The sequence below is a fragment of the Notamacropus eugenii genome, chromosome 3 (genome assembly GCF_028372415.1).
Source record: "Notamacropus eugenii isolate mMacEug1 chromosome 3, mMacEug1.pri_v2, whole genome shotgun sequence".
In the NCBI taxonomy this organism is placed as follows: domain Eukaryota; kingdom Metazoa; phylum Chordata; class Mammalia; order Diprotodontia; family Macropodidae; genus Notamacropus; species Notamacropus eugenii.
This window is the reverse complement of record NC_092874.1, coordinates 241,536,409-241,564,050: the sequence shown is the minus strand read 5'-3', so window position 1 is coordinate 241,564,050 and position 27,642 is coordinate 241,536,409. Positions and strand designations below refer to the sequence as shown.

Below are 27,642 nucleotides of genomic sequence, written 5' to 3'. Positions count from 1 at the left end.
ATTTTACACTGAGGAAACTGAAGCCCAGGCAGATAGAATCAGTAATTTATCCACTGTCATAGAGGTCAGGTCAGATAAAAAGATTTGAACCCAGGCCCTCTGTGTCCATAGCCAATGCTGTTTTTATTATACAACACTACCTCCCCTTATGCCTGTGTGTCTCTGGGAATCACATTTAACCTCCCTTATATCACATGTATAAAATGAGAAAACTGTACTGAGTGGCCTCACTCAGCCTACTTTGCAGCTCTAAAAGAAAAAAATCTTTTTAAAAAAGTATGTTTCTATGCTTACAAATCATCTCTGAAGGATTCACTGGGTATGATACTGAAGGAGACTGTGCGATTTTCTTCTTCAGAAAGTATTTTGTTGTTTTAGTTGGATGGATTATCATCTATTATGAATGACTAGAATTTGATTCTGCCTAAGGCATGGATAACCAGTCTTCCCAAAATCCTTCCCAAATAGAATTCTAAGGTACAATGCTTGGTGCTGTCCAACCCTAGGTGCTGAATGGAGACGTGTTTGCTCTAGTCATTCACCCTGTTTATTATGAAGATGAAATGCAAGTGAAATACAAGTCTCAAACTACTCCTCTTATTAACTCTACTGAGACACGGATTCCCTTTTTTTCTACCACTGACATAAGTTTACTTTAATATTTTGGAGAAGTGACAGGGGCATTGCTAGATAGATGTACCTTTGCCAGAAAAAAAACAGTTTATTTCATTTTACACTGAAATCAAGCAGGGAATAAGAGTGACTACAATTAAAGCCCAAACAGTTTTCTCCCATGCCAAAAAAAAAAAAAAATGGGTCAGAGAGGGTTTAGCTGAGAAGCTACAGTTCACAGTCTGCACCAGGTGCCGAAATCAGGTCATTTTTGCCTTTTTTTCCCCTCCTAGAAGAATAAAAGGAGAAAAGAGTTGCATTTCACCTGATAGTCTCAACTGTTCCTTCCTGAGGAAAACAAAATGTTTGTCTTTAATGTAAGAAGAAAGTTTTAAAATTAAATAAGTAAATAGGGAATGTTCATGCACCCATATGCTTGGGAAGAGAAACAAAGAAACCATAAGGTTTGAAAAGAGCTCTTTTCCCCATCACAGAACTTCAGACATATAGTTTACATCACGCTGTATCTAAGGTTGGGGTTAGCACTATGTCCACAGCTGGGAAAGTGCTCTCAAGCAAGAATTCTCTGAAATTCTGGAGAGACATACTGGTGTGTTTCAAGAAACAACTTACTGAGTCTGGGCTCCAGGGTCAGGTGAGTTTCGAAATTCACCTTCTGGTGTCCACCTGCCACCCACAGCTTGGGGGGGGGGGGGGGGACGTTATTTTAAAGGAGGAGCCCAGCCACCGGGAATTGAGTATCTCCAGGAAGCCTGTATTGTAAGCACATTGTTTACATACACACCCAGTTTAGGGGAAGGGCTTAGCAGAGATGTAGCCAGAACAGCTCTGCAACCCCTGTTGGGCTCCCCAAGACCCCACACAAAGGACCCGCTGCCCATATAGACCAGCTCCCTGAATGAGAGGAATAAACAGACCAGTCTGATCAGGCACTCACATACCTGGAAGTCTTAGGAAAATACTAAAGTCATTTTCCCAAACAGTCTCTTCCTATTTGTCTCGTGGCACCAAACAGGACCCTAAATCTCCCTCTCTTTCTTTCCTCAAGATACAGGGACCGAACTCCTGCTCCCTAGGGATCCTAGGTGTCTATGAAGCAGAAGGAACAAAGTAGGGGCTCGAGTTTCTAAGCTTAGCAACAAACCAAGTCTTCCTTGTCACCAACACTGAGACTAAACGTCCCCAGCTCAGGGTGATCAGGTAGGGGAGAGAGAGGAGGTAGAAGAGGAGGAAACCCAGCCGGTTCCTGTGCCCAACATTCAGAAAGGAGCACGACCAGAAACAGTGGCCCAGTCAGGTACCTATCTATGATAGGCACCCATCTTTCTCACTCATGAGGCTAGTGGATGGGTTAGCCAGCCACTCCTGCCCAGACCTTTGTGCACTGCCCTCCCACCCCACCCACCCCCAACGTGGCCAAGCCCTGCACCTCCCCCCCACCCCAGACAGGGATTCAGTGGCTCCATGGCTGCACCATCCTAAATGCTCCCACCTAGTTTTCCTCCTTTCCTTCCAGGCTACCAGTGAAACCGAAGGAAGGGTCAAAGACCCGTGGATATCACCCTACCTTCAACCATGCAGCGCCACTTTCAAACCCAGGGTGCATGGGGTATTGGGGCAGGGGGAAAGGGGCACTAAACAGGTACGGGGAGTGCTTTTCTTCTGAGCAGCAGTAAGAGAGAGTTTGGGGCTTCTGGATGTGTTAAGGGATGGGGAAAGGTGAGGAGTGTCTGAGGCTCTGGCTGAGAAGGGAACTGGGAGCCAGGGCATGTGAGGGGCACGAGAAGTCCGGGATCCTCACCCGGCTCCAGGGTGCAGAGCAGCCGAGGTGCGGTCCGGGAAATACAGCTCCGCTTCTTGAGCACGTTGCTGAGGATGTTGCCTACGCCTCCCCCGCTCTGCCGTTTGAGGCATCTCCCACCTCGTCTCAGGGAACCGGTCAGCTTGTCCTGCCTCATCGGGAACCGCCTTGGGCTCCCAGGACGCTACCATCCACTCCTCTCCTCTCCACTGACTCGCCCCGCCACTGCCCAGGCCCTGGCAACAAGGAAGTCAAATTGCCGGTCCTTTGCTGGAGGGCGAAAGCGGCTGTGGCTCGGCGCAGCCCCGAGGTCCCCTTCGGAATAAAGAGGAGATTCTGGGTAGGAGAGCAGGTCTAGAAGCCACGAAGAAGAGCTGGGAGGTGCCACGGGAGCTTGGCGAGCAGAGGCCGGAAGACATCTGCAGTGCAGACAGCACAGCCGAGGGATGGAAGAGGGCTGGGGGATGGGGAGGGAGGGATAGAGCGAGAGGAGAGGGCTGCTGCTCCCGCCCACAATCCCAGCACCATCGAGCCGAGGAGAGGCAGTTCATTCAATGAGCTCATATATGCCTTGATTAACACATGCCCAGCCTGGCTCAGTCGCTACTTCCAGCACCTCGGAGAGTGGGCGAGCTAGAAGAGCGCAGACGGACCTGAGCCCAAAGTAGAAAGAGAATTCTAAGCTCAGCGCTTCTTTCCCAAATATGGGGAGGGGCCCCAAGGAGAGGAGGGTCTCTGGGGAGGGTTTAGGAAAGAGGTATTAAAGGAAGCAAATAGCGTTGCTGCATTTGTCCAGGCACTGCGCAGATTCAGCAAAGGGCTGACATTCGTAAATAGAGCACTCCCCAATGACAACTCCTTTATGTAAGCAACCTCAAAGCCTAAATCATGCCCAGGCTCGAATGTCTGCACTATTCAGCTGACTAGTAGACCAAATCTGGTTCATGTAACACACAATGGTCAGCAGACTGGGAAGTGCGCTCTGTAGTCCAAACTCCTTGTCACCACCCTCTTTGTTAGCGGGAAACTGAGATGTAGAAATAGAGTAAAAAAAAAAAAAAAAAACAATGACTTATTTCTAAAGGATCAACTTGAGGGGAAAGAAGTTCATGTTCCTACATCAAAGCACAATTTCACACTCAAACACTTTCCATTGTTTCCCTAGTCAGAGAGATTTTGAGTGCTACAGAAGCTTTAGGGAGGGTTTGGCCTTTCTTTTGACTGGGACTCAGGCCTTATTCCTGTTTGTGAATACAGGGTTTTTCCAGAAACCAATTAAGGGGACTCCCAAAGGAGAAGAAAATTTAAATTCACAGATTCAAAACCACTGCCACAGGAGAGGAATGCTGCTTAACCCCAATGGAAATGGAGAGGATGGGGAGAGAAAAAAGGGAGATGAGAAAGGTATGCTGAACTAGTGTCTACTCAGCATTAGCTAGCTGTGTGATCTTGAGCATGTAACTTAACCTTTAATCCTCAGAATCCTCATATATAAAATAGGGAGAATACTATCTCATCTCAACTATTTCAAAGGACTGTTGTAAGGACCGTTCAGAGTAGCATAAGTGACCATTCTTTGAGAATGTTAGCTAAAATACAAAATAAATTACCATATCCACTGATAAATAATGAGTTTAGTGAATGGATGGAGCACTGGACACAAGTCAGAGCATGCAGTCAATTAAGTATTATAATCAAGTTAATTAACCCCTCTGCTAACCGGTTTTCTCAATTTAATATTGGGTTAATAATATTTGCACTACCTACTTCACAGGGTTGTTGTGATAAAAGTACTTTGTAAGCCTGAAAGCACTGTATATAAATATGAGCTATTAATATGTTTTTTAATGATCCAGTCATTTTAGTAGCAGGACTTGAGACTGGAAAACTAGAATAATATTCCCAAATCTCAATTTTAAAGAAATAAACTCTGTCTTTTACCAAAAACTTTTAAAACTCTTGTAACTTAAATGGAACATGGCCTTGTCATTACCCATGGAATAGCATTAAAGTTATCACTTTATTTATCCCAGAAAATGAAGGTTCCATATAGCTGGAACCATTATTTTGCGAATCCTAAAGCTTTGGAAAAAATTACCACTTCCCTTCTCCAGTTGAACATTTATTGGAATAAAGCACAAAATCTTGCTGACTGGTGCTGCTACAAAATTCCTTCTTCCTCTTCTCAACTTGTCTCTCATGTTTTTGTGGTCATTTTTTATGGATTTCTATCACACTCACTAAGGCAGCTATTCCAAGTCTTCTCTCTCCTTAATCACATAGCCCCATTTTTAGATCATTCCTCTCTCAGCAGATAATCTTGAGTAGCAAATTTCTCTGTGCCTCAAAATCTCTCTGACTTTATCCCTGTTTTCCTTCTTTCCAGTTTCAAAGAATGAGATGGACTTCATCTTTGCCTGAATTAATTCTTCTAACTGTTGTTTCGATTTCTTTTCCTCTTGTCTTCTTTATTCCTGCATCTCCTTTGTTTTATCAATAATTTCCTCTATTATCTTTTGTTCCATCATCTCTGCCTACAAATATATTGATGTCTCCTATAACTAAAAAATGAAAAACAACTTTGCTTGACCCTATTGGCCTCTTTCCTCTTTTTAGCTGCCTAATATTTTTTGAAAGAATCATCTGTATTTGCTGCTTCCATATCTTTATCAATCTAGCTCCCTATTCCCCTTCTCCCTCCAATTCTCACCTTCTTCTGCTGCCATGCTATTCAAAATTGATTTCTTCAAGGTCACCAAGCACAAGGGTCTATTAGTTGTCAGATCTAAAGGCCTTTTCTCAGTCTTCATTCAAAAGAGGATCTATCAAGCCATTCCCCAACTGATAAATGGTCAAAGGATATGAACAAGCAGTTTTCAGAGGAAGAAATTAAAGCTATCTACAGTCATATGAAAAAAATACTCTAAATCATTATTGATTAGAGAGATGCAAATCAAAACAACTCTGAGGTATCACATCACACTAAGAGATTGGCTAACATGACAAAATAGGAAGATGATAAATGTTGGAGAAGATGTGGGAGAGTTGGAATACTAATCCATTGTTGGTGGAATGATCCAAGCTGATCCAACCATTCTGGAGAGCAATTTGGAACTATGTCCAAAGGGCTACAAAAAAAATTGCATATCCTTAGATCCAGTAATATTGATTCTAGGACTGTATCCCAATGAGATCAAAAAAATGAGAAAGGGTCCCACATGTACAAAAATATTCATAGCAGCTCTCTTGGTGGTGGCCAAGAACTGAAAACTGAGGGGATGCCCATCAACTGGGAAATGGCTGAACAAGTTGTGGAATATGAATGTAACAGAACACTATTGTGCTATAGGAAGTGATGAACAGGAAAACTTCAGAGAGGCCTAGAAAGACTTATATGAACTGATGCTGAGTGAAAGGAGCAGAACCAGGAGATCATTGTACACAGTAACAACTACAGTGTGCAAGGAATTTTTCTGGTAGACAGCCCTTCACAGCAATTCAAGGACCTAAAACATTCCCAAAGGACTTTTGAGGTAAAATGCTATCCACATCCAGAGAAAGAATTATGAAACTGGCACACAGAATGAAGCAGAATATTTTCTCTTGTGTTATATTTTGTTTTGTTTGTGTTTTCTCATGATTTCTCTCCATTCAATTTAATTCTTCTACGTAACAAGAGTAATGTGAAAATATGCCTAATAAGAATGTATATGTAGAACCCATATAAGATTGCATGCCATCTCAGGGAGGGAGGGGGGAGGGAGGAAGAGGAAATCTAAAACATATGGAAGTGATTGTAGAAAACTGAAAACAAATAAATTAATAATTTTTTTAAAAAGAAGAGGATGTATTTGGAATTAGAGGACCTGGGTTCAAATCCCAGTTTGTTCTTTCCTATCAGCATGACCTTGGACAAATCACTTCACTTTTCTAGGCATCTATTTCCTCATCTATAAAATGATGTCACTGGACTAGATGACCTCTAATGTTTCTTCCAGCTCTGAATCTATGATCTGATGAATATTATTGTTGTTATCAAAATTAGAACCATTCTGAACACAAGGCAGGTGCTCAAGAAATACTTGCAGAATTGAAAAAGAGCTTTCATTGGAATTAAAGTCCATTTGTGTGCAACAAGGTCTCCCCCATACTGACAGAGCAAGCAAGAATTCAGGGATAAAGCTTCAATTTAGTTCCATAAGCATTTTACATGCCAGGCACTGCAAATTAAAAAAAAAAAATTAAGCAGTCCCAGCTCTCAAGGAACTTATAATTTTAAATGAATATTCATTTATTCCCTAAGCTTCATAATAAAAGGAAAGCTTACTCAGCTGGGGGGAGAGGGGGATTCTAACTCTAAGATATTACTTTCCAAAATCCATAGAATTGGAAACTGAACAAGCCAACAGAACATTTTTTAAGTTTCTCCTAAGGATGCAATGAGCAGCAAAGGAATTAAACAATATTGTTTTGTTTACATTATAAAAGAAAGCCAAGGCTGCCAGCTTTTATAGCAAATAGATAATTAAACACTAAAATACAATACTCTAAAAAGCAACATGGTACGATTATAGTATCACATTTATTATGTGACTCATCACCCCTTTTCTTTTTTTGTGTCTGAAAAATCTTTATTCCACAAAAAAAAAAGTGGAATTCTAAATTCTCTTCTGGCTTTTAGGTAACAAATTATTTTGTTACCTATTTTTTGCAGAAGAACCTAAGTTAGTTTCCTATGCAAATAAATTCAGACTTGATTTATTACTAATCAGGCTTATAGCCAGATTCGTAAAGTCATATTCACATAAATTAGGCATTGGCAATATACAGCACAAGTGCCAAAAGTGGTATGGAGGCAGATCTCCACTGGCATGTAGGCTGACTGTTGCTGCCAACCTTGCCCCCATCTCCACCTCATCTACAATGATAAGCCAATGTATATAGCACACATTCACCATCCTCAGTCCCAGTACCTCTAAAGGACTGGGGACATAACCTTGGCACACCACTTTTCAAAGACTGCTGATTCCAGACACACCATTGATGAAACAAACTAGGGCATTCCCCCAAAAAGCAACAAATGGAAAATCTTTTATGAAAGCTACCAGACAAAAATACTCAGTCTTGGGAAATCAAGGAAAGCAATGAAGGAAAAGAGTACACATGTAGGCACTTACATACTCACACACTTGCATACGCACACACATATACACATAAATGAACAACTATGTGCTTAAATTAGTTTAACCAAAGCGTCTTGGAGACAAACTCAGAGAACTGGATTTGGAATCAGAAAATCTAGATTAGAGTCTCAGCTGTTACCATGTGAGTTTGGACAAGGCACTAGGGTCTCAGCTTCCTTTTTTGTGGGAAAAGGAGGTGTTTGGATTCAGTGATCTCCTAAGGTCCCTTCCAGTTCTAAATCTGTGATCCTATTGAGATCCTTTCCAGGACAGTGATCCTATAAAAGATTAAGATGTTACTTTTCTCAACAGAAGATGTTCACCATTATCCTGCTCTTCCACATTTCTATTTATTTATGTTGAGTGCTATGAAATATTAACTCATGACATACCCTCAGCAAGCAAGTAGTGTTTACTGGACATTAGTCTCTTTTTTTAAAAGGGATCTAGGAAGATTATGAACAGCTTCTGGATACTATACTTGAGGGGGGAAAAAAGGTCAAGTATAACAAAGAGTCCTATTTAGCTTGTTAAGGAAGTCAGATAGATTCAGAACTGGTTGGATGGCCAGACTCAAAAAGTACTACTTAATTTTTCAGTGTCAACATGGTGTGAAGACTCCAGTAGACTCCCCCAGAGATCCGGGATTAACATTTTTATCAGAACTGTTATAATATCTTTATCAATGACTTTGCTAAAAGCATAGATGGAAGGCTGCATCACATTTGCTGACACAAAGCTAGGAGGGATAGCCCATGTGCAAAATAAGTCAGGATCCAAAAGGATCTTTGCAGGCTAGAGCATTAGACTGAATAAAGTAAAGTGAAAATGGTTTCTCTTACTTAGGATATTCCTTAAAGGGGTTTCTTTTGCATCTTCTACAGCAGTCAAGTTTTTAGCATCAAGATGGTCTAAGACTGAGAGAACTGGTGATAAATTCTATTAGCTACAGTATATTCTTTCCCTGTAGGAGCTGGCCTATCTAATTGAGGCTGGCATTAGGCCAGACCTGCTCCCTGATAAGTGACATCTCTGGTACAACATAGTACAAGAGACAGAAGTAATTAATGGAAAATGGGGATAAAGTTTTATATTTGAGTACAAAAAAAAAAATCAGTTTCACAAGTTGAAAATAGGGATAGCATAATTAGAGAGCTTTTATTCTCAAAAAGATCTGGGCGCAGGAAGAGAGGGTCAGTGGCCTGAAATGTGGATACAGTGAATCAGGATTATGATTGAGCAGTCAAAAAAGTTAATGTGATTGTGATGGAGCTTCCAAGAGTATAGAAGTGACAGTCCCACTGTACTCTGCATTTTTCAGACCTCACTGGAAAATTGTATTTAGTTCCAGGCGTCATCACTTAGGGAGGACATTAATAAGCTACAGAGTATCCAGAGGAGGACAACTAGGATGGTGCAAGGCCTTGAGTCCAAATTACATGAGGATCAAATGAAGGAAATGGGTACATTTAGCCTGGAAAAGAGAAGATTCAATGGGCACTTTATATCTGAGTTCAAGAATTTGAAGGGCTGTCATGTGCAGGAGGAAACAAACTTTTCTTGTTTACCCCCAGAAGGCAGAACTGATGTGGTTTAAAGGTGCTAAGAACCCTGAAATGCAAAGGTACAGAACAGATCTGCCTTAAAAGAATTTGACCACTCAAGCCTTCTTTCAGTTCAAGTAGCAAGTTTATTATGACACCAACTGGGTGGGTAAGATTCCTAGTGAGTCTGAGCTTATTGGGAGTAAGAATGATACTTCATACAGAAAAAAGGGAAAAAGTGTCAGGTAAAAGATTTTTATGGGATTAAGGAGTGGTAAGTAGCCTGGGGTGTTCTTGAGGTAACAGAGAATGAAAGGTTGGACTGGGTGGGAGGGCCACTATGAAAGGACAGTTGAAAGGATTATATTGGGATGGGATGGATGCCTCTGGCAAACACCAGGAACTGGGTTCCTAAAATTTGTGGGAAAATCCAAGGGCTTTTCCTTTTCAGAGGTCCCATTGTCCCATTAGTCCCATCAAAACTAGAAACAACGAATGGAAGACGCTAAGAAGAAAATTTAGGCTTGATATTAGGAAAAACTTCATAACAGCTGAAGGTGGAATAGGCTATCATAGAAGGCAGTGAGTTCTCCATCCTTAGAGGTCTTCAAGCAGAGATTGGACTGATGGGGTTCAGACTCTAGGAACCTCCTTGAACTCCCCTTGAATCTTCCCACTTTCATACTCAAATCTGTTGCCCTTAACCTAGCCTGGCCTTCCATTGTCTCTTATCTCTGGATTGCCCCACCTGCTTCTCACCCAAGATCTCCATTGTCTGATATTTCCTGATTGCCTCCAGCCTCAAACCCTTGACCCCAGTCCTATTAAGGTCCTCCATGGACTTCTCCCCAATATCCTCCCTAAATCCCTCCTCCCATCACTCTAGACTACAAGGCCACTCCCAGATCCCTCCTACAGTCTTTTCTGTATTTAAGTTCCATCTTACCTCAGTGAAGGTGCTTAGATTCAATCCATTTCAGACTCCATCAAACTGAGATTCTATCTGGTCCTCTTGTCAATACAAGCATCACAAATGGCAAGGCTCCTTAAGAGTCAGCCCAATATGGTGAATCTTTAATAAACTTTCTTTCACTTTGGCTTTAAGAAGACTTGTGTTGAATTCGTTCAAGTAGGACCTGGTACGTTGGTATTTTGGGGTCCCCAGTACCCCAAACCTCAACAGGACCACCTCTTACTGGTAGATAGATATAGCTATAAATTTGTTCATAATTTCAGTCGTGTCCAACTTTTTGTGACCCCATTTAGGGTTTTCTTGGCCATTTCCTTCTCCAGTTCATTTTACAGATCAGGAAACTGAGACAAAGAAGGTTAAGTGACTTACCCAAGGTCACAGAGCTAGTTAGTATTTGAGGCCAGTTTAAACCCAGGAAGACAAGTCTTCCTGACTCCAGACCCAGTGCTCTATTCACTGCACCAGCTAGCTGCTCCAAAAACCATGTTATTAGCATGGACTAATATCTCCAGTATGCATAACAGAGGAACATAGGCTCCATTAATTATTTGTCTCCAGTCCCAGGTTGTACCAGAGATGTCACTTAGCAGGGAGCAGGTTTGGCCTAATGCCAGCCTCAATCAGATGAGTCAGCTCCTACAGGGAAAGAATATACTGTAGCTAACAGAATTTATCACCAGTTCTCTCAATCTTAGACCATCCTGATACCAAAAACTTGAGCCCAGTAGAGGATGAAGATAACAGGCCCTTCAAGGAATATTCTAACTAAGAGAAACCTATGGTGCAGGTACCTAAGGTGGAAGTTTACCTAGTTGTGAGTGTCATACTTGTGAGTGAGATACCCCTAAGCAAAATTGCAAAAAAAAAATTAATTTTGGTTTTGTAACCATTATGTTATCCTTTTCCTCTACCCTGGAACCTTTTCCCTTTTCCATTCTTCTATTCATCTAGCTGTCAATGAATTTCTACTGCGATGTTACCTGAGAAACTTTCAGCATGATACTGTCACCATTAATTTCTGAATCCCAGGTTAAATTAAAAAAAGACAAGCCTTCCTTTGCTTCTGACTTCTACTGACCAGAGTACCTCATACCAGAAACTAATAAGAGACCAGCCCTTGGAGAGAGGGTGGGAAGAATGGGAATAGGCAAAGGTTTTTTAAGTAAGACTATGGTAAGATAAGTGGGACATAAGGAAGAAGGAAGGATAAAGGGGAACAGCAGTGCAGTCATAACATCTGTTGACCAGGATTCTAGTTTCCTTCCACAGGATCTTGAAGAGTGACTCTCTGAATGGCCTCATATTGGGGACATCCTGATCTAGTGCTGTGGTATTAGCTATAATTCACTCTCTCAAAGAACTCAAGGGGACCATGTCAGAAAACTGATTTTTCAGGAAAGTGAATAACTGACCTCCCCTGCAATGAGCTGCATAGAGCTGCAGGAAGATCAATGCACTCCACAGGACAGTGGGGATCAGCAAAATTAACCACAAGGAGCAATCTCTGGCGTTATGTGCTAAGAAGAATTTCAAGAGGAAAGATGCAAATGAGCCACACTGACCATTTGGCAAAATACTGATGCCATCTGCTGGAGAATCTCAGGGACAACAACTCTGCATGGGCTCTCAGGAAAATAGGGATGGGGTGGGGGGGAGGGGGGGGGGGGTTGTGCTAAATGCCACTTAGGATTGCAAGCAGAGAGGAGCCTTGCAAGACACAGATGACCAAAGGAATTGCAAAGACTATCCAAAAAAAAGGACCAGCCACAAGCATACAGCTGGGATTGCAGATGTTACCTGAGTGTGACCCCCTGTCCGATGCAGATTTCTGCTTCTGCCTGTACCTATTTTTGCCCTGCATTTTCACTATCTTTGGGCAGCAAAGAGAAAGAGAAGGACAGAGCCAACTGCCTAACCCCATGGGGGCTGCTCCACAGAGCTCTGTGGTGGGACTTTTAAAAGGGTAAGATGCAGTACTTCATAGCTGACTGTCTCCAACTTTCAGGGTCCAGCTGTGACACAGTGGGAGGAGATATAAAGAAAGAAGCCAGCTGCTTAGCAGTTTGGCATTATGCGAGAAAAAAATGGCTAGATTGTCCATTCCCTCTGACCAAACAATCTCACTACTGTGAGGAAGTCAAAGACAGAAACAAATATCCAACATATACCAAAATAGTCATAAGCCGCAGTCAGGTTGTTAGGATTTATTAGGTGCCTGCTAGACGTCAGGCAGCAAGTTAAACACAGAGGATACAAATGTAAGAAGGGATATGGTTTTTGCTCTTGTGTTGCTTCTACAAATGTTCTTCAAAAATAGTAAAACTCCTAGGCTGATGAGAGCTTGTGATAAGACAAGTGTGCATAATGTGTTTTGCAAAGATGATGGTCAAACACTTCTGAGCCTCAGGGGGAAACTAGAAGGAGGGGGTGTAACAAACAGCTCACAAGGATCCTCAGTCCCATGACTATGTAATCTGCATAAGAAGGGAACATAGGGAAATAAAGTGAGGAATTTCAGGAATTTGAACTAATCCTAACTGTACCGGGAAGGACGGAACTGTATAACCTCACTCCTGCTTCTGGGTCAGTGTGAGTGTTCCTAGCGAGCACCACAACCACTTCCTCCAGAGAAAGGCAAAAATAAACATCTTCCTCTGCCCACTCTGCCTTTGAATTCTTTCAGTGAGAATGGGTCTATTACATGGATCTTCCAGAGGGCACTCTGGGAAGGGAAGCACTGGGCAGCGGCAGCTCATCCTGGACTAACTCCTTGCCCTTGCCTGGGAAGCTCTGTGATCCCCACAGACATATTAAAGGGCATATTACTTAAATCTTCCTAAGGGCATACTACCAGGGAAGCAGCAGACACAGGAAGCTAGTCTAAGCTAACTCCTTCACCTTGCCTGGGAAGCCCTAGGCTTCCCCACAGCTGTGTTTCTCACACAAAGAAAGGCAAAAATTAACATTCTCACAAGGAGCTCACAGTCATATGAGGGAATAACTGGTCATGGTAAAGAACAAGAAACAAAGAAGGTTCCCATCCATTGTAGAATGGCAGAAAAATCCATGGCATATGAATATAAGGAATTTTATTGTGTACTAACAAATGATGAAGACGAGGCACTCAGAGAAGCCTAAGAGAGTTTTATCAATCCCTGCAGAGCAAAATAAAAAGCCAAATAAAGAAAACAATATATGCCATGTGACTGACAATGTAAATGAAAAGATCATGTAAAGAAAATCTAACTCTAATTATAAAACAAAAATCTAAAGCTTCCAAAGGATCAAACAATAACACGTAATAATAACAAATAACACATAAAACACACAGCAACAGCGAGGAAGACTACGAAGTTAAAATTGGAATGTGTTGTCACCCAATGTACCTAATGTTTTTACTTAATGTAAGAAGAGAAGTATGAAAAGTTAAACAGGAAAGAGAAATCATAAGAGACTTACTAAAGTTGAACTGTTTACATTCCTACATGGAAAGATAATATCTGTAACTCCTGAAACTTTCCTCAGTATTTGGGTAGTTGGAGGGATTATACACACATATACATATAGTCTGGATGTGGATGTTGGAATACCTATGGAGGTGGAGCCAAGATGGTGGAATAGAAGGATGGACCTGTAGAAGCTCTCCCCCTGCCCATAGACCATAAAATATCTGGAAAAAATGACTCTAAACAAATTCTAGAGTAGCAGAAGCCACAAAACGACAGAGTGAAAGAGATTCCCAGCCCAAGAAAACCTGGAAGGCTGACAGGAAAGGTCTATCGCACTGGGCTCAGAGTGAAGCACAGCCCAGCCTTGGCCACGTGGCACCGGCAGGAACAGAACTGGAACAGGCCTCAAGGGGCAGAATCCCAGGCAGCAGTTGTGGTTCCCAGATCCTTCAACCCACAAACACCAAAGACAACTTCAACGGTCAGTGAGAAAGCATTTTCACTTGGGGGAGAAAGGAATGTGGTCTCACCCTGCCTGAAGCAACAACTGCAGCTGCAGTCTCTATTTTTGGAGCCCTCAGCCTAAAATCCCTGGGGGAACTGAGCAGCTGAGCTAGATCTCAGTCCTTAGTGGTGGCCCTGGGGTGAAGAGGAGTGCTAGTGTGGTAGAGCTGGTGAAGGCCCTGGAGAGGGAACCCTACTGGCAGATCTTGGGCAGAACAGAGTGTTTGCAGTTGCTCACAGACAAGAGCTCAGGCCAGGAGAAGAGTTTACTCCTCTCCCTTGATTGTGCCATCTTAGAAGAACTGAAAACTTACAGGTCTCCTGTGTATACCCTCCTCTTGACAAGGACTCAAAAGTGAAGTAACTGACTGGAAAAATGACCAAAAAAGGGGAAAAAATAAGACTATAGTAGGCTACTTTCTTGGTGAACAGGTATTTTCTTCCATCCTTTCAAATGAGGAAGAACAATGCATACCATCAGAGGAAGACCTAAAAGTCAAGGCTTCTGCATGCAAAGCCTCCAAAATAAATATGCAATGGTCTCAGGCCATGGAAGAGCTCAAAAAGGATTTTGAAAATCAAGTAAGGGAGGTGGAGGAAAAATTGGGAAAAGAAATGATAGCAATGCAAGAAAATCATGAAAAGCAAGTCAATAGGTTGCTAAAGGGGACCCAGAAAAATTCTGAAGAAAATAAAACCTTTAAAAATAGACTAATCCAAATGGTAAAAGAGGTCCAAAAAGACAATGAGGAGAAGAATGCTTTAAAAAGCAGAATTAGCCAAATAGAAAAGAGATCAAAAGTTCACTGAAGAAAATAGTTCTTTAAAAATTAGAATGGAGCAGATTGAAGCTAATGACTTTATGAGAAACCAAGAAATCACAAAACAAAACCAAAAGAATGAAAAAAATAGAAGACAATGTGAAATATCTTGTTGAAAAAACAACTGACCTGAAAAATAACCAGGAGAGACAATTTAAAAATTATGGAACTACCTGAAAGCCATGATCAGAAAAAGAGCCTAGACGTCATCTTTTATGAAATTATCAAGGAAAACTGCCCTGAGATTCTAGAACTAGAGGGAAAAATAAATACTGAAAGGCTCCATTGATCACTTCCTGAAAGAGATCCAAAAAGAGAAACTCCTAGGAATATTATAGCCAAATTCCAAAGTTCCCAGGTCAAGGAGAAAATATTACAAGCAGCTAGACAGAAAAAGTTTGAGTATTGTGGAAATACAATCAGGGTAACACAAGATCTAGCAGCTTCTACCTTAAGGGATCAAAAGGATAATATTCCAGAAGTCAAAGGAACTGGGATTAAAACCAAGAATCACCTACCCAGCAAAACTGAGTATAACACTTCAGGGGGAAAAATGGTCATTCAATGAAATAGAGGACTTTTAAGCATTCTTGATGAAAAGACCAAAGCTGAATAGAAAATTTGACTTTCAAACACAAGAATCAAGAGAAGTATGAAAAGTTAAACAGGAAAGAGAAATCATAAGAGACTTACTAAAGTTGAACTGTTTACATTCCTACATGGAAAGATAATATCTGTAACTCCTGAAACTTTCCTCAGTATTTGGGTAGTTGGAGGGATTATACACACATATACATATAGACAGAGGGCACAGGGTGAGTTGAATAGGAAGGTATGATACCTAAAAAAATAAAATTAAGGGATGAGAGTGGAATATATTGGGAAGAGAAAGGGAGAAATGGAATGGGGCAAATTATCTCTCATAAAAGAGGCAAGAAAAAGCTTTTTCAAAGCAGGGGAAAAGGGGGGGAGGTAAGAGACAAAAAGTGCAGCTTACTGTCATCACATTTGGCTTAAGGAGGGAATAACATGCACACTCAGTTTGGTATGAAAATCTATCTTACACTACAGGAAAGCAGGAAGAAGGGGATAAATGGGGTGGGGGGGATGATAGCAGGGAGGGCAAATGGGAGGAGGGAGTAATTAGAAGTAAACACTTTTGGGGAGGGGCAAAGTCAAAACAGAGAATAGAATAAATGGAGGATAGGATGGAGGGAAATATAGTTAGTCTTATACAACATGACTATTGTCTTTTGCAAAATTACACATATGTAGCCTGTACTGAATTGTTTGATTTTCAGTGGGGATGTGTGGGGAGGGAGGAAGGGAGAGAAGTTGGAACACAAAGTTTTAGGAACTAATGTTGAGAACTGTTTTTGCATACAACTGGGAAATAAGAAATACAGGTAATGAGGTATAGAAATGTATCTTGCCCTACAAGAAAAGAGAGAAGATGGGGATAAGGGAAGGGAGCGGTATAATAGAAGAGAGGGTATATGGAGGGAAAGGGATAATCAGAAAGCAAGGCATTATGGGGTGGGGGGAGGGAAGAGATGGGAAGAAAATTTGAACTCAAAATTTTGTGGAAATAAATGTTGAAAACTAGAAATAAATAAATAAAAATAAATATTTGTTGACAAAAAATTTTTTTTAATTTTAAAAAAAGAAATACCTATGATGCTAAAACAAAAGGCATAAAAAACCCCGTTGTTGTTTTTTAAGGAGCTAACCACATGAGCATTCTAGAGGACTTCTTGGGGCCAGCTAGCTTAACTATCAGACAGCAGGTTTTTTATGGGCTATCATCAAAGAACTGGAATCAATAATCACTCCCAGTGTAAGATGATAGGGTAAGCTGAAGCATGGTGAGGTGGCTTCCCTCCCCACTGTGGCCTCTGAAACTAAGAATGCTTGATAGCACTCCTCACCAAATGACCTTTGGGGACATCTGTTCCTACAGTTAATACGAGGGATGAGCTGCAAAAGATAGGATGTAAGAAATTGGAAATTCATCTTGGTCAGGAATGGTTGCGCCCAGCTGTTCTTCAGACCGCTTGTTGCCCTTTATGATTTATTTTTCTTTTAAGGTATATAGAATGCATTTAGCCAATATGCTGTCTATTCACTGGGACTATGCTGAGAAGAGGAAAGACTGGGAACCAAGTAACAAACCAAGAGAATTACAAGTGATTTGGGGAAATTAATCCATGCCCTTAGGCTTTAAGGGGAATATAGTTATTATCTCAAATTATATATTTGACATATGTAAATATCTAAAATATTTGATTTTTGATTTGATATGTACATATAAATATATATATATACATACACAAATATCTCAAACTATGCTGCAAAACAGTAATCATTAAAGTGATCTGGGAACACTAAGGAGGGAGGGGTTAGTTAAATACTTTTTGAAAACATACAATTTTTTAATATTCATTTTTTAATTTTCAATTCCAAATTTTCTTCCTCCTTCCAGTTTCTCCCCAACTCACCAAGAAGGTAAATAATATGATAGCCATTATACATGTAAAGTCATGCAAAACCTATTTTTATAGTAGCTAGAACATATGTAAATCTAAAATGAGCTCAAGCTTCAGGCATCACCTCTAAAGCCCCCTAGGCAGAAACTCCCCAACAGAAGTTATACCCTCTCTGAGTTCTGCCTAAAGTATAAATCTAAATAAGTGACTGAGAATATACAGACATCAGAGAAGGGTTGCTCACCTGTAGTTGCTATTTCCCATGAGCTCTGTATGAGCCATGTTTATTTCCTTTAATCTAAAAATGAAATCATTCATGCTTTGAGCCTTATGAACAATGTGCTTCCAAGACAAGTTTTGACAACACCCTAGATGGTGTCAGATAATATCATTCCATATCCAGATTTTCTAGGTGGGGGGCAATGAAGCAAAGAAATTAGAATCCCCCAAAGTGTACTCAGGTACTTCATGCCAGGTAAAAAAGCACTACGCTAATATGAAAATGAGTCTGCATTCCATACACTGGCTATGGAGATTGAAAACTCCTAGCAATCTGGGCAAAAAGGGAAAGCTGACCTAGATAATCAACAAAGCAAAATCCATGTGATCATTATTGCATGTTTGGGTAAATACCACTTACTTCACTATTTCACTATTTTAATAGATGCAACCATACCAAAACATTTTAAAATACAGGAATAAATGGGTCATTCTTAAATATAACAAGAAGTATCTATCTAAATCTAAGATCACAGAAAAATACTAAAGGACTGTCCAATAAATTTGGGGTAAAGCAAGAATATTCACTGTCACCACTCTTCTTTTGCCTCATTTTGTACTCCCAGTGCTTAGCAAAAGTGCCTGAAACATAACAGGCCCTTAATAAATGTTTATTTTTTTTAAAGTTATAGCAGTGAAAATTAAAATTAAGAGAATAAGCACAGGTAAAAGAGAAACAAAATCAATTTTGCAGATGATACGAATATCAGAATCTTACAGATTAAATTAAAATTCATTTGGAACAATAACTTCACTAAAGTATTAGGATACAATATAGCCCCACAAAGATCATCAAATTTCATATATATATATGTATATATTTAACAGAAAAAGAGAATAGAAACTACTGTCAAAATAAGTGTAGAATATACAAAACATCTGTAAGGCACATGCAGTAATTATGTGAATACAATGATAAAATTCTTATTACAGAAATAATGATTAATAATGTAATAAAAATTACAAATTCAGTACCATAGCAATAAAACTGACAAAGGGTTATTTTATAGAATTAGACAAAATAATCACAAATTTCATCTGGAAGAACCAAAGGTCAAGAATCTCAAGGGGAGGAAGGAAAAAGCACGTAGTACTAGATCTCAAACTATACTTCAAAATAGTAATCATTGAAGTTATCTGGTCCCAGTTAAAAATAGAAAAATTGATCAATGGAACAGATTAGGTATACATGCAGCCAAATATAATAGTAAAGTATTCAATAAACCAAGGATTTCATTCACTAGCAGAAAGACATTGAAAAAAGTTACTGGGAAAATGTCTGGCAGAAATTTGGTTTAGGCCAACAGATCATATACATATGAGAATAAGTTCTAAATAGATAGATGGCCTACGTATAAACAAATCATACATAAATTAGAGAAGCTGGAAGGAGATATCTTTCACAACCATAGATAAGTGTTAAGGCACAGAGAGGTTCACAGGAGATAAAATGGACAGTTTGGATCACATAAAATTGAAAAGCTTGAGTACAAAGAAAATCAATGCAATTAGAAGAGAAAGAGGTAATGGGGTAGGGGAGGGAGAAGCTCTGAAAAAAATTCTAATATTAAAAATACACAGGGAATTGATATGAATATTTAAGAATAAGCACATTCCCTAATGGCTCTTATGATCAAAGTATATAAACAGGCAGTTTTCCAAAGAAGAAAAGCAAGCTATCTACAATCATATGAAAAAATTCTCCAAATCATTAATAAGAGAAATATAAATAAGAACAACTCTGTTATTCCACAGTATACCCACTAAATTGGCAGAGATAACCAAAAAAGGAAAATTATAATTTGGGAGAAGAGGTATTGTGCAGGAGGGCAGATCCACTAATATACTATTAGTAGAAATGCTAATCGGTCCAGTCATTCTGGAAATCACTAAACTGTATCTGTATATCTATATAGATATAGATATCTGTTGATCCAGGTATACCACTACCAGGTATAAAACCCCAAAGAACTCAAAGACAGAAAGAAAGGATCCACATACACACAAAAAAATACTTTTATCAACATTTTCTGTGATCGCAAAGAACTAGAAACAAAATGTATTCCCATCAATTGGGAATGACTGAGCAAACTGTGGCATAATAAGGTAACAAAGTATCATTGCTCTTTAAGAAATGATGCAAATGACAAATTCAGAGAAACCTGGAAGGGCACAAAGTAACTGACGTGAAGTGAGAGGAAGAGAACCAGGAGAATGGTTTCACTTACTGAGTTCAGTATTGTCAAGGAAAACAACTAGGAATGGCTTGAAAACTATGATCGTTGTAGTACCCAAACATCACACCGGAGGGCTGCTGATGAATCATGTTTTCAGCTTCTGGCTGAGAGGTAACAGATCTTTATGGAGACGAGCCAGTGTGCAGAACTAGTTAGCTTGATATGCTTGTTGAAAAAGATAGCTTTATTTTTGGAGGGAGAAAACTGTAGAAAAGAAAAAGGAACGTATAGTGACAGTGAAACAAGAAAGAAGGAAGGAAGGAAGGGAGGAAGGAAGGAAGGAAGGAAGGAAGGAAGGAAGGAAGGAAGGAAGGAAGGAAGGAAGGAAGGGAAAGAGAGAAAGAAAGAAACAAAGGAAGAAAGAAAGAGAAAGAAAGAAAGAGAAAGAGAGAGGGAAGGAGGGAGGGAAGAAGGAATTAACAGAAGGAGCAGAAGGAAATTCAAAAGAGACACAGACAATAGAGCAATGTTGGAAAGACCTTGATAAATGTAATATACACTTTAAGAAACAAGCTATGTGTCAAAGAGATTCACGTGGTCACATACAATGATCTTTTTGTATTCTTTACATAAGGAAATATATGTGTGGGTATTTTTCAAGTTCATATAATAACAAAATAAAAATAAAATAATGGCAATATCTACAATGATTTTAAAGAGGAAATGGTATATTTAGAATGGAATTTTCATAAGCACATATACATCCAGAAAACCAACTATATACCAAAACAGAGTAATTTTTAAAATCTGATATATTCCTTAATCATCATGAATAAACACATTCTTTCACAACATAGGGTAACAAGTACAAAACATTTCGTGAACTGTGCCCACACATACGCTGAGATCACTGCCTTAGTGATAATGATAGGGATCAAGTATGACCATGGCAAAAGCAATGTGAAAACATTACTGACAACCTATAAAAAAATATTAGAGGAATAAAATACATCAATATTTGGCTGGCACATACAACAGAATACTTGAATATTATATCACCCAAACAAAGGTAACAAAAGAGAAACGTGGATTAGAGTCCAGAAAATGAAAATATATCAAAAGAATTTGATATCACTACTTAACAGCTGAAATTAAAAGCCAAAAGGTTAAGGTGATACAGGACGCAAAGAACAATGGTAATGCAGCATCAATCAAAAAAATGTGCAAGAAGCAAAGAAATCAGAGGAAAGGAAGAATCCTGAAGGAAGGACATGGAAAAGTTGTGGTCATCCACATAATCACAAGAAGGTCAGAACACACACACACACACACACACACACACACGTGCACGCACACATGCACATACACCTTGGATCAAACTTGAAACAGAAAACTTGCCCCTCACCGTTAACATAATGAATGACAGAATGGTTATGTCAAGGAAGTTGACTAAAACTCAAACTTCTCTGCAAACCTAGAAAGTGACAGATCTGGATAAGATCCATAGTTATTGGCTTAAAAGCTTCATAGCAATGCATAAATTACTAGCAAAGCACTTCACCATCTTGCTCTCTAGTCCCATATTTTTTAACAGAAGGCATCACATATTTATCACCGAAAGATAAGAATACCAGTGACCCCTCCAAATATAGACAGATTATATGTTTATATTCTTTTTACAAAATAGTCACAGCTTGCATTGCTCAAAACATCTACAAACACTTGAAGAACAACAAAAAAACCCAATATATTAGCTGAAGAACAAAACAGTCACCCAAAAAGTGACAGGGGTTCTAACTAAAGAAACAACTAATCATGACTTCAACAGACTGTTGATAAAACATACCTTTCACCTCTTTACATCAGAGATGGTGGCTTAGAGCAAGAGTTCTTAACAATTTTTGTGTCATGAACTTCTTTGGCAGTCTGGTAAAGTCAACGAATCCCTTCTCACAGAACAATGTTTTGAAATACATTAAATAAAATTCATGAGACTACAAAGGATACCAAATATACTAAAACATGGTTGTCAAAATAGTTGTTTAAAAAAAGTTCAAAGACCACAGGTTAAAAGCTCTTGAACTGAAGGATACAAAATGATACAGGCATTCTCAAGCATGGCCAATGAATGTGTTGCTTTGTTTATAACAAATTCAGCTTCTTATGCAGCCGTTTTTCTTTCTTTGTTAAAATGATTATATTTGATGATTTATTTGACAAAAAATAAAATGAAATTACATATGCGGGCATATACACATACACACACACACACACACACACACACACACACACACACAGAAGAAACAAAGATGAAAAAAGAAAGCCCTGTAAGCCATTATCAATTTGGTTGCTATTGAACACACTACCCAAAAATGCTCTAACACTTACTACACCTTTTTTGATTCCTGCAAAGTCTTTGACTCAATTCTACATACATGTCTTAGTCATATACTGAAAATACATAAAACAGAACCAAGCAAAGCCAAAAGGTTAAAACACTAGAGTCTTGGACATCCACAAGGAACATTCTTCTCTCTTTAAAATGTACCAGCAACAAAATAATGTCAAGAATAATTTACATAGAAGGCAGAATCTCCAAGGGAGATAGCATAAATCCATTATGATTCTGCCTAACCTTAAACATATAATCATCGTTCCAGAATAGAATTAAGTGCAACTTTTAAGTCAAATGAGTAATACCAAAAACCTTTGTATTAATCATTTGCTGAACTGAGAAGATGTTATGTTGCTCCACTAAAAAACACATTAGTTACTTCCCGAAACATTATTTTGACTCCATAACTGCAAAACTCTTAATATGCACTCCCCAAAAATAGAGAATGAATGCTTTAAGCTTGATTTTTAAGTCCAAATGTGACCAATGGGTGAAGAAGGTGAAACATACACCTTGGTTGTTGTTTGTTTCTGGTTTGTTTTTTTTTTTCAAGCAAGGCACACTGAACATAAAACTATCAAACTAACAATGATATCAAGATACCAGACAGCAAGATAACAGTGGTGATGATGATGATGATATAGGCACATAATGGGAGAAACTGAAATCATGTAGGAATAGGATGAGATACATGGCAACTGTCATCCTGATGCCACTGAGGCTGTTCTGAAGATGCTTTCCTCGAGTTGATTGTAAATGAGCTTATTATATTCTGCTATTTTTGTTTGATTACCAAAAGCAGTAATCCATCTTACAATGATCTGAAGAGACTGACTTGTACTCTAAAGTCAAAATGTAATAGGAGAACACAGAGTAACTAACTCTTAACCAAAACAATTCTTAACGTATACTTTAGCCACCATAAAATCTACAACAAATGTGTCATGGGCTCCTGTCATATTCTGGTGACAACCATGGACCCCTTTCACAGAATAATGGAGTTTTTAATTCATTATTTAAGGAAATGTTAAAGTTAGAGATGTTAGTAAAAATTAAAATGAAGTTTTTCCCATTTAAGTTCATGAACCCAATGCAATCTATCCATGGACTTCAGGTTAAGAACCCCTGACCCAAAAGTTATCTGAACAAAAATCTGCACAACATTAATGAAACATAAGGCACATGACCCTAAAGCAGCTATAGAAGAAAAAGTAATACTTCACCATCATAAAAGATTGATAGATGATCTCAAAACAGGCAATAAACAGATTAAAAATGTACATAAGTACTTTTGAAACAAAAAGATCTCATTTCACATAGCAACATGAAATACCTACAAAAAGTATATGCCACTGGATTTGTCAAATCTAACTGAAAGTGGTTTATCTCTGATTGTGGTCTATGAAATAACTGAAATTCAGGAAAGGAATCAAAAGGCATCCTATGGGTAACATCCTTGTGAGCTCAAAGAAGAATACATCAAGAAAGAAGCCCCAAACAAGTGGCTAAGTCACACAGATCAAGTTGCTGCCACTAGAAATTAAGAAAGATTATTCTTAGGGAGCTCAGACTCACTGACCAATGGGAATTATGCAATGAAATGGTGAAAACCTTACAACATATTCTGACAGTTTACAAAAATTTGGCATCTACTGGTTAGCTAGAAAGATACGATCAGATGGCTAGAATTCTATTCCAGAAACTCACTGTCTTTTATAAACCAGAAGATAACAACTTCCCATGCAAAAACCTCAAAATATTCTTGAGAATTCTACAAATAAACTGCACTCCAACCAAAGCAGCCCAGTAGACAGAATGTTGCCACATTTGAGCATAACATCAATCCATAAAAACTTAAGAACAATGTTTTTAATAGACAGTCATACTAAAAACTCATTCTCCAAATTATATACAATGAAAACCTTGAAAAATGAATGTCCTAGAAAAAGAAATTAAAACCATGTAGTAAAACAAGGCACATATTATTCCTTTCACCCTGTATACTCTTAGAGTTATTCTAAAGATGTTTTCAGTGAATCTACAGAAGATAAAATTATATCTTAACACTTCTTCAATTATAAAAGATAGGGATTTTAACCTCCTGTGCAACAGTCCCCACAACACTAAATTTTAAAGATATTCTTTGGATCATTTCTATCTGAACTTTACCAAAAAAGATGAGAAAAGTGAGGCCATAATCAACAAGCATTTATTAAGCCCTTCTAGGTGCCAGGTACTATGTTAATGCTGAGGATACAAAGAAGGGTCAAAAAACTGTCCCTGCTCTCAAGGAGTTCACATTCTAATGGTGGAGACAACCTGAAAATAACTTTACGTACAAGTGATATACAGTACAAATGAAATGTAATCTTAGAGGGAAGGCTTACTAGCAGTAGGGGATGGAAGATGAAAAAAGGCTTCCTGTAAAAAGTGGGATCTAGGCTAAGTCTTGAAGGAAGGTAGGAAGTAGGTAAGGAGGGAGAACATCAAGGAACGAAGACCAATGGTAGGGCATAGGGAGGAAATTAAAGTGTGAGAAGACTGGAAAGGTTGTAAAGGGCTTTAAATGCTAAAGAGAGTGTTTTATATTTGATTCTAGATGCAATAAGAAGGTAACGGAGTTACCGAGTTACTAAGAGGCAGGATGTGGTCAGATCTGTGCTTTAGGAAAATCACTCTGGTAGATGAGTGGAAGATATATTGGAGAGGGAAGAGATACCAGCAAGAGGGCTAGTGCAATAGCTCAGAGTGAGGCAATGAGAGCCCACATCGGTGTGTTATGCTGTGTGAGTGGAGACAATGGAATGTAAAGAAGAGATGTTATGAAGGTAGAAGGGACAAAATTTGGCAACAGATCCAATATGTGACATGAGTATAGGACAAGTCAGGGATGATATGAGGTTTTTATAATAAAATATAACTATATGTAATTGTATAATAACAAAAATATTTAGTTTACTATTTAAGTACTAACAAAGAAATAATATGAGGAAGAGTTTTCTCTACATATCATTCCCATCATCCTATCTGTTACTGTAGGTATATCAAGGATGCTTTCAGAGATCTATGGAAGATGAGTTTATATCTTAGTCCTTTTCTTAAACCAAAAAGAAAAAAAATGATTCTATCCACCTGTGCAGCAGACCATAGAACATTAAATATAAATGAATAATAGTAGGATAGCAATTTATAACAGAAATGTTTCTATCAGCTCCGCTGGACAAGATAAGAATGATTTTCCTAAAATAATAATGGAATTTAGAATGATTGATTGAAGACTAGATAATGAGATGGCAGAAAGCGTAGAGTATATCACTGCAATTTGTAAATATTCAGCAACTACCAAATGTCTAGAAAGGCATGATTGAAATGACTAGAATGATACACCAGAAGTTTGTTGACTTTCATAAACTAAGAGATGACAAATACACAAACTACAAATAAAAACCCAAAATAGCCTTCAAAATTTAACCAAACAACTATACAGAAACTAGCGCATCATTACACACTGAACTATTGCCCACAACAGCCCAGATACAATAGTAATATATAAAAACTAAGGAACAATATTTTAAGGCAACACTCAAAAATACAAACTTCGTGGATTTAAAAATCTATCAAAATGTAGAGATCTCATGGAAAAAATTCAAACCATGTCTCTATCCTCTAACAGAGTTATCCTGAAGGTGTTTTATATACATCTTCAGAAGATGAGCTCATATGCCAATTTTGTTGTTCAATTGTTTCAGTCATGCCTGACTCTTTGTGACCTCATTTGGGGTTTCCTTGGCAGAGACAATGGAGCGATTTACCATTTCCTTCTCCAGCTCATTTGACAGATGAGGAAACAGACAAATGGGGGTTAAGTGACTTGCCCAGGGTCATACTGCTAGTAAGTATCTGAGACTGGATTTGAACTCAGGTCTTCTTTAGGCCCAGTACTCTATCCATTGAACCACCTAGCTGCCCAAACATGCCAATACTATTATGAAATTTTAAAAAGCAGTTGTTTTATCCATTCATGCAATAATCTACAAAACCTCAATTATAAATTAATAATAAATAGCAGGATAGTAAATGGTCCTTGGATCATTTCTATCTGAACTCTGTCAGAAGAGATGATAAGAACAACATAACAGTGATCATGATGATGATGATGATGATGATGATGATGATGATGATGATGATATAGACTCTATGGGAGAAATTAAAATCAAGGGAATAGAGTGAGACACGTCATCTCTGCCATCCTGATAATATTGAAGATGCTCTCCTTGAGTCAACAGAAAATGAGCATATATTCCTAATACTTTGTTCAATTACAAAAAGCACTGATTTTATCTACTCTACAATAGTCTGAGGAATATTAGACATAAAAGTGTAACAAGAGCAGAGAAACCTGTCCCAGGACCATTTTCCTCTGCGTTTCATCAAATAGATTAAATTGATTCATCAAGGCCAACAACAATGATAACACTAACTGACATTTCCACAGTGCTTAAAAGTTTGCAAAGTACTTTATATTCTTTACTTTCTGCAGAGAAGCAGTTTAGCACAGTGGCTATAGAGCAAGCCTTGAAGTCACAAAGACCTGAGTTCAAGTCCTGCCTGACACATACTGGCTATGTCATCCTAGGCAAGTCACAATCTCTCAGTACTCTAGACAGCTCTGCAGCACAACAGACAAAGAGCACTTGCCTGGGAGTCAGGAAAACCTGAATTCAAGTCCAGTCTCAGACACTTATTAGTTGTGTGATCCTGGGCAAGTCACTTAACCTCTGTCTACTTCAGTTTCTTCAATGGTAAAACAGGAATCTAATAATACCTACTTCCCAGGGTTCTTGTGAGGATCAAATGAGATATTTGTAAAGAACTTAGGACAGTGCCTGGCACACTGTAGGTACTTAATAAATGTTTGTTCCTCTCCTTCCCCCTTCTTTCTCTAAGTCTATAAATGAAGAGAAGTTGCCAACCTGCATTAGTAGTGGGAGTGAAGTCCCCTAAACAAATGAAGTTATCAGTCCGGCCTCTATTCCTGACCCTATCTCTATCTCATTTGACCTTGGAAGCAACCTTAAGGCAAGCGTAATATTGTAATTGGGCAGTGAGGTGGCTCAGTGGATAGAGTGCTAAGCCTGGAGTCTGGAAGACTCATCTTCTTGTGTTCAAATCTGGCCTCAGACACTTACTAGCTGTGTGACCTTGGGCAAGTCACTTAACTCTGTTTGGATCCGTTTCCTCATCTATAAAAGGAACTGGAGAAGGAAATGGTAAATCACTCCAATATCTCTGCCAAGAAAACCCCAAATGGGGTCACAAAGAGTCAGACATAATTGAAATGACTGAATAACAACAACTAGCACTATTAATTATTGGTCACATTTTATAAAAAAGAAA

The 27,642-nt window shown here is 38.9% G+C and overlaps 1 protein-coding gene across 4 annotated transcripts in view; it reads right to left on the bottom strand.

Annotated features, from left to right (window-relative positions):
• Window positions 1-27,642, bottom strand: part of TBC1D30 (TBC1 domain family member 30) — a 110,557-nt gene that overhangs the window by 48,036 nt on the left and 34,879 nt on the right. For 2 of the 4 annotated variants that reach the window (XM_072655276.1, XM_072655275.1), the window contains exon 1: window positions 2,435-2,669. The exons of the other annotated variants lie outside the window; for them this stretch is intronic. In XM_072655276.1, the coding sequence (XP_072511377.1) occupies window positions 2,435-2,591 (157 nt within the window). In that variant the 5' untranslated portion in view covers window positions 2,592-2,669. Of the gene's footprint in view, window positions 1-2,434; window positions 2,670-27,642 lie in introns of those variants that run through there. 4 annotated transcript variants of the gene reach the window in all.